The sequence below is a fragment of the Scomber japonicus genome, chromosome 9 (assembly GCF_027409825.1).
Source record: "Scomber japonicus isolate fScoJap1 chromosome 9, fScoJap1.pri, whole genome shotgun sequence".
NCBI classification, from domain to species: Eukaryota; Metazoa; Chordata; class Actinopteri; order Scombriformes; family Scombridae; genus Scomber; species Scomber japonicus.
The window spans coordinates 5,945,962-5,953,793 of NC_070586.1; the positions used below are offsets into that span (position 1 = coordinate 5,945,962).

Below are 7,832 nucleotides of genomic sequence, written 5' to 3' on the forward strand. Positions count from 1 at the left end.
ATCTGTCTTTCCTTCCTTCCTCTCTTTCTGTCTTTCCTTCCTTCCTCTCTTTCTGTCTTTCCTTCCTTCCTCTCTATTTCTGTCTTTTGTCTTTTCTCCTCTTCCTTCCATCTTTCCTTCCTTCCTTCCTTCCATCTGTCTTTCCTTCCTTCCTCTCTTTCTGTCTTTCCTTCCTTCCTCTCTATTTCTGTCTTTTCTCCTCTTCCTTCCATCTTTCCTTCCATCCTTCCTTCCTTCCATCTGTCTTTCCTTCCTTCCTCTCTTTCTGTCTTTCCTTCCTTCCTCTCTATTTCTGTATTTTCTCCTCTTCCTTCCATCTTTCCTTCCTTCCTTCCATCTGTCTTTCCTTCCTTCCTCTCTTTCTGTCTTTCCTTCCTTCCTCTCTATTTCTGTCTTTTCTCCTCTTCCTTCCATCTTTCCTTCCATCCTTCCTTCCTTCCATCTGTCTTTCCTTCCTTCCTCTCTTTCTGTCTTTCCTTCCTTCCTCTCTATTTCTGTCTTTTCTCCTCTTCCTTCCATCTTTCCTTCCTTCCATCTGTCTTTCCTTCCTTCCTCTCTTTCTGTCTTTCCTTCCTTCCTCTCTATTTCTGTCTTTTCTGTCTTTTCTCCTCTTCCTTCCATCTTTCCTTCCTTCCTTCCATCTGTCTTTCCTTCCTTCCTCTCTTTCTGTCTTTCCTTCCTTCCTCTCTATTTCTGTCTTTTCTCCTCTTCCTTCCATCTTTCCTTCCTTCCTTCCTTCCATCTGTCTTTCCTTCCTTCCTCTCTTTCTGTCTTTCCTTCCTTCCTCTCTATTTCTGTCTTTTCTCCTCTTCCTTCCATCTTTCCTTCCTTCCTTCCTTCCTCTCTTTCTGTCTTTCCTTCCTTCCTCTCTATTTGTCTTTTCTCCTCTTCCTTCCATCTTTCCTTCCTTCCTTCCATCTGTCTTTCCTTCCTTCCTCTCTTTCTGTCTTTCCTTCCTTCCTCTCTTTCTGTCTTTCCTTCCTTCCTCTCTATTTCTGTCTTTTCTCCTCTTCCTTCCATCTTTCCTTCCTTCCTTCCATCTGTCTTTCCTTCCTTCCTCTCTTTCTGTCTTTCCTTCCTTCCTCTCTATTTCTGTCTTTTCTGTCTTTTCTCCTCTTCCTTCCATCTTTCCTTCCTTCCTTCCTTCCATCTGTCTTTCCTTCCTTCCTCTCTTTCTGTCTTTCCTTCCTTCCTCTCTATTTCTGTCTTTTCTCCTCTTCCTTCCATCTTTCCTTCCTTCCTTCCTTCCTTCCATCTGTCTTTCCTTCCTTCCTCTCTATTTCTGTCTTTTCTCTTCTTCCTTCCATCTTTCCTTCCTTCCTTCCATCTGTCTTTCCTTCCTTCCTCTCTTTCTGTCTTTCCTTCCTTCCTCTCTATTTCTGTCTTTTCTCCTCTTCCTTCCATCTTTCCTTCCTTCCTTCCTTCCTTTCTGTCTTTTCTCCTCTTCCTTCCATCTGTCCTTCCTTCAGTCCTCCCTTTCTTCTTTCCATCTTTTCATTCTGTCTTCTCTTCCTTCCTTCCTTCCTCCTTTCCTTTCGATCCTCCCTTTCTTACTTCCATCTGTCCTTCCTCCCTCCATTCCTTCCTTCCTTTCTGTCTTCTCTCCTCTTCCTTCCTTCCTTCGATCCTCCCTTTCTTCCTTCCATCTTTTCATCCTGTCTTCTCTTCCTTCCTTCCATCTGTCCTCCCTTCCTTCCTTCCTTACTTACTTCCAACTGTCCTTTCTTCCTTTCTTTCTTTCTTTCTTTCTTTCTTTCTTCCTTTCTTTCTGTCATTTGAGAGGCTGGACATAGAAACTATTAATTGTGTAGAGGAGATTTAAGAATGCCTCTTCTCTGTCTGACCTTCGCCTTTTCTCGTTGTTCCTCTTCAAATTTGATGATGCGGCCGGCCGTATCCATGGCTTTAGGCGACAGCAGGGAGATGGCGGGTAGAGACGCAGGGCTGGAGACTTCGCTGACATCCACCTCTGGATCTTCAGCCTTCGCCTCATTGATAGCAGCCTGCAGCATGTTAATCTGAGCAAAGGATGGAGAAGGAAAGTTAGGAGGGCAGATTGAAATAAAAAAAAAAAAGGAAGGAAGAAAGGACAGGATGAAAAGATGGAAGGAAGAAAGGGAGGATCAAAGGAAGGATGGAAGAGGATGGAAGGATGGAAGGAAGAGGAGAGAAGACAGAAAGGAAGGAAGGAATGAAAGATTGACGGAGGAAGGAAGGGAGGAAGGACAGATGGAAGTAAGTAAGGAAGGAAGGACAGATGGAAGGAAGGAAGGAAGACAAGACAGGATGAAAAGATGGAAGGAAGAAAGGGAGGATCGAAGGAAGGATGGAAGAGGATGGAAGGATGGAAGGAAGAGGAGAGAAGACAGAAAGGAAGGAAGGAAGGAATGAAAGATTGACGGAGGAAGGAAGGGAGGAAGGACAGATGGAAGTAAGTAAGGAAGGAAGGACAGATGGAAGGAAGGAAGGAAGACAAGACAGGATGAAAAGATGGAAGGAAGAAAGGGAGGATCGAAGGAAGGATGGAAGAGGATGGAAGGATGGAAGGAAGAGGAGAGAAGACAGAAAGGAAGGAAGGAATGAAAGATTGACGGAGGAAGGAAGGGAGGAAGGACAGATGGAAGTAAGTAAGGAAGGAAGGACAGATGGAAGGAAGGAAGGAAGACAAGACAGGATGAAAAGATGGAAGGGAGAAAGGGAGGATCGAAGGAAGGATGGAAGAGGATGGAAGGATGGAAGGAAGAGGAGAGAAGACAGAAAGGAAGGAAGGAAGGAATGAAAGATTGACGGAGGAAGGAAGGGAGGAAGGACAGATGAAAGTAAGGAAGGAAGGGAGGAAGTACAGATGAAAGTAAGGAATGAAGAAGACAGGATGAAAAGATGGAAGGAAGGAAGGGAGGATTGAAGGAAGGGAAGAAGGAAGGAAAGATGGAAGGATGGAAGGAAGAGGAGAGAAGACAGAAAGGAAGGAAGGAATGAAAGATTGACGTAAGAAAGGGATGGAGGAAAGTTAGGAGGGCCGATTGAAATTTAAAAAAAAAAAAAGGGGGAACAGAACCGATATAAAAAGTGTGCTGCTGTTCTACTTCTGTAAGAAAGAAAGCATCAAATCCAGCTCGACATTTATGAGTCAATGATGGTTTATTGTGTCCATGTGGTTTAGTTTAAATTTAAAGGGTTAAAAAGTGAAAATAAATGAATATGAATATGAATAACTTGCACACATCCTTTTTTTGTGGACTCAGTATCAAATTACTGTAGACTAAAGGCACTCATTCGGATTTGATTGGGCTGCTACTACAGTAATTACGGTAGACTAAAGGCACTAGTTCGGATTTGATTGGGCTGCCGTAATTACTGTATTAACAGTGCAACTTCATTTTAACCCTTTATTGGGCAAATAATTATATTTGGTAACTTCTGTAAATATCACAAAATATCCTTCCTTCCTTCCTTCCTGACTTCTTTCCTTCCTTCCTTCCTTCCTGCCTTCTTTCTTCCCTTCCTCTTTTCCTTTCTCCCTCCCTCGTTCCTTATTTCCTCCATCCTTCCTTCCTTTCCTTCCTCCCTCCTTCTCTCCTCCCTTCCTTCTTTCCTTCCTCCATCCCCTTTTCTTCTTTCTTCCCTTCCTCCCTCCCTCCCTCCTTCTCTCTTTCTTTCCTCCCCCCTACAGTACCTTCCTTCCTTTCCTTCCTCCCTCCTTCCCTTTCTTCCTTCCATCCTTCCTCCCTTCCTCCCTTCCTCCCTTCCATCCTTCCTTCCATCCTCCCTTCCTTTCAATCAGTATCCTATAAAGGGTTAAAAGGCAGATTTCTCTCCCAGAGCTTCGCTGCTGTAACGCTCCCGGTGTGAGTTGACGCCGAGCAGAAGACGGAGCTAAACCGTAGCTCAGCCGTTCCGCGCCGCTGACGGACCCAGTGGAAATTGGGCTTTAGGAGTGGAGGAGAGCCTTACCTGTTCATGCTCGCTCTTTAACGACGTGGTAGCAGAGAGCGTGTTGTGCTTGGCGGTGACGTCTGCGATGGAGCCTGTGGAGGAAACGGAGGTTGGGTTCTCCTCCGACAGGCCGGGGCTGGAGTCTCCGGAGCTGGAGCCCAGGAAACACGACCTCTGTGAGGGCAAGGAGCCGAGACGCTGCAATATGATTCCAGAGTGCGAGGACAAGCTGAGGTCTTCTTTATAACCGGCCAAGATATCCTGCAGAGGACACGGACACGTTAAAACTCGAGTCACGAAGAGTTTGAAGAGAGAAACTGAACGTGTGAACGGGATGAGTGATCGTTAATCACAGATAAACTTCTCACATGGTCAAACTGAGCAGACGCCCTAACATCTAACCCTTGTGTCGTCTTCCCGGGTCAAATTGACCCCGTCTGTTCCATCCTTCCTTCCTTCCTCCTTTCCATTATTCCTTCCCTCTTCCTCCCTTCCATTCTTCCTTCCCCTTTCCTTCTTTCCATCCTTACTTCCTTCTTTCTTCCTCCCTTCCATTATTCCTTCCCCTTTCCTTCCATCCTTACTTCCTACTTTCTTCATCCCTTCCATTCTTCCTTCCTCCCTTCCATACTTCCTTCCCTCTTCCTCCCTTCCATCCTTACTTCCTTCTTCCCTTCCATTCTTCCTTCCCCTTTCCTTCCTTCCTCCTTTCCTTTCTTCCTTCCTTCTTCCTTCCTTCTTTCCTTCCTTCCTTCCTCCCTTCCATTCTTCCTTCCCCTTTCCTTCCTTCTTTCTTCCTCCCTTCCCTCCTCCCTTCCATACTTCCTTCTTTCTTCCTCCCTTCCATACTTCCTTCCTCCCTTCCATCCTTACTTCCTTCTTTCTTCCTCCCTTCCATTCTTCCTTCCCTCTTCTTCCCTACCATTCTTCCTTCCCCTTTCTTTCCTCCTTTCCTTCCTCCCTTCCATCCTTCCTTCCTTTCCTTCCTCCCTTCCATCCTTCCTTCCTTCCCTTCCTCCCTTCCATTCTTCCTTCCCCTTTCCTTCCTTCTTTCTTTCCTTCCTTCCTCCTTTCCTTCTTTCTTCCTTCCTCCTTTCTTCCTCCCTTCCATCCTTACTTCCTTCTTTCTTCCTCCCTTCCATTCTTCCTTCCCTCTTCCTCCCTTCCATCCTTACTTCCTTCCCTCTTCCTCCCTTCCTTCCTTCCCCTTTCCTTCCTTCTTCTTCCCTTCCAGCCATACTTCCTTCTTTCTTCCTCCCTTCCATTCTTCCTTCCCCTTTCCTTCCTTCTTCCTCCCTTCCATTCTTCCTTCCCCTTTCCTTCCTTCTTCCTCCCTTCCAGCCATACTTCCTTCTTTCTTCCTCCCTTCCAGCCATACTTCCTTCTTTTCTTCCTCCCTTCCATTCTTCCTTCCTTAAAGGACAAGTTGAGAACCAATGGACTAAACTAGCTAACTGTATATAAAGTAGTTAAAACTAAAAAAAAACAGTGTGTGTAGTCGGCTCACATTTCAGCAAAAATCAAAGATTAGAGAAAAAGCCCAAAAACTGAAAACACATTTATGTATCAGAACTTAGTTTTTTTTCTTCTTTCCTCTCCCATTAATCATCTCATCAGCCCTCACAGTTAACTAAACTACGTTGTGTTATGTATTATGTTTATTTCAATCTAGAATAGGAACACAAAGGTCAGCTGACATACTCTGCTAGTATTATGGGATGCATTAAGGGAAACACTAACATTAGCCTTTACTCTGCTAGTATTATATTAGCCTTTACTCTGCTAGTATTATAAAAGTTAACACTAATATTAGCCTTTACTCTGCTAGTATTATAAAAAGGAAACATTAACATTAGCCTTTACTCTGCTAGTATTATATTAGCCTTTACTCTGCTAGTATTATAAAAAGGAAACACTAACATTAGCCTTTACTCTGCTAGTATTATATTAGCCTTTACTCTGCTAGTATTATAAAAGGAAACACTAATATGAGCCTTTACTCTGCTAGTATTATAAAAGGAAACACTAACATTAGCCTTTACTCTGCTAGTATTATAAAAGGAAACACTAATATGAGCCTTTACTCTGCTAGTATTATATCAGCCTTTACTCTGCTAGTATTATAAAAAGGAAACACTAACATTAGCCTTTACTCTGCTAGTATTATAAAAGGAAACACTAATATGAGCCTTTACTCTGCTAGTATTATAAAAAGGAAACACTAACATTAGCCTTTACTCTGCTAGTATTATATCAGCCTTTACTCTGCTAGTATTATAAAAAGGAAACACTAACATTAGCCTTTACTCTGCTAGTATTATAAAAAGGAAACACTAACATTAGCCTTTACTCTGCTAGTATTATAAAAGGAAACACTAACATTAGCCTTTACTCTGCTAGTATTATAAAAGGAAACACTAACATTAGCCTTTACTCTGCTAGTATTATAAAAGGAAACACTAACATTAGCCTTTACTCTGCTAGTATTATAAAAAGGAAACATTAACATTAGCCTTTACTCTGCTAGTATTATAAAAGGAAACACTAACATTAGCCTTTACTCTGCTAGTATTATAAAAGGAAACACTAACATTAGCCTTTACTCTGCTAGTATTATAAAAAGGAAACACTAACATTAGCCTTTACTCTGCTAGTATTATATTAGCCTTTACTCTGCTAGTATTATAAAAGGAAACACTAATATTAGCCTTTACTCTGCTAGTATTATAAAAAGGAAACACTAACATTAGCCTTTACTCTGCTAGTATTATAAAAGGAAACACTAATATGAGCCTTTACTCTGCTAGTATTATAAAAAGTTAACACTAATATTAGCCTTTACTCTGCTAGTATTATAAAAGGAAACACTAACATTAGCCTTTACTCTGCTAGTATTATAAAAGGAAACACTAATATTAGCCTTTACTCTGCTAGTATTATAAAAAGGAAACACTAATATGAGCCTTTACTCTGCTAGTATTATATCAGCCTTTACTCTGCTAGTATTATAAAAAGGAAACATTAACATTAGCCTTTACTCTGCTAGTATTATAAAAAGGAAACACTAACATTAGCCTTTACTCTGCTAGTATTATAAAAGGAAACACTAATATGAGCCTTTACTCTGCTAGTATTATGGGATGCATGAAGGGAAACACAAACATCAGCCTCTACTCTGCTAGTATTATGGGATGCATGAAGGCAAACACTATCACACTAGTATCATAGCTGACTCACCTCGCCTCGCTCCCACCAATCCGGGTCGAACCGGATTTTTCCTTTCGGTGAGTTTTTTAAAGCCTCTAAAGTTTCCCATCGTCGACTTTCAGACGGCATGATGACAAAAGCTGTGAATATAAACCCAAAAAACTAAACAAACTAAAGAGATAAAAAAAAAGTTACACCAAGCTAATGTTTGAACTACCGGATGAGGGTTCAGAGAAATACAATCCGACGAGAAACAAGCGCCTCCTCCACTGATGGTTCCGGTTTTTACTATTTATTTATTATTAATGTCATATAATTTTTCTTCTAAAAATTATTATTTTTAAATAATATTGTATGTTTAAATTAGCTTTTTATGTTCTCCTTTTGCACTATATGTAAAGCACTTTTAGTTGCCGTGTTGTTGAAATGTGCTATACGAATAAATGTGCCTTGTCTTATACGGGTTTAATTATTTTGTGAGCCTGTCTGATAGATATGGGACAAACTATTATTATTATTATTATTATCATCATCATCATTATCATTATTATTATTATTATTGTACATTTTAATTTGAAGGCGCCTCTCTGAGCACTCGCGGGCACATGTACAATTATTAAACGTAAAGTAAAAAATAAATAAAACAATAAGAAACAAAACATATAAAAGAAGAAGTAGAACAGACAGAA

The 7,832-nt window shown here is 41.3% G+C and overlaps 1 protein-coding gene and 1 long non-coding RNA gene across 2 annotated transcripts in view; one reads left to right on the forward strand and one right to left on the reverse strand.

The window, feature by feature from the left end:
- Positions 1–2,054, forward strand: part of LOC128365516 (uncharacterized) — a 2,399-nt gene extending 345 nt beyond the window's left edge. The window contains exon 2 of the long non-coding RNA XR_008321811.1: positions 1,924–2,054. This is a non-coding gene — a long non-coding RNA (uncharacterized LOC128365516). The remainder of the gene's footprint in view (positions 1–1,923) is intronic.
- gle1 (GLE1 RNA export mediator) overlaps positions 1–7,369 on the reverse strand; it is a 28,018-nt gene extending 20,649 nt beyond the window's left edge. The window contains exons 1-3 of the mRNA XM_053326252.1: positions 7,174–7,369; positions 3,955–4,197; positions 1,845–2,018 (exon numbers count right to left, since the gene is read on the reverse strand). Of these exons, the coding sequence (XP_053182227.1) occupies positions 1,845–2,018; positions 3,955–4,197; positions 7,174–7,272 (516 nt within the window). The 5' untranslated portion in view covers positions 7,273–7,369. The remainder of the gene's footprint in view (positions 1–1,844; positions 2,019–3,954; positions 4,198–7,173) is intronic.
- Between the last annotated feature and the right edge of the window lie 463 nt (positions 7,370–7,832).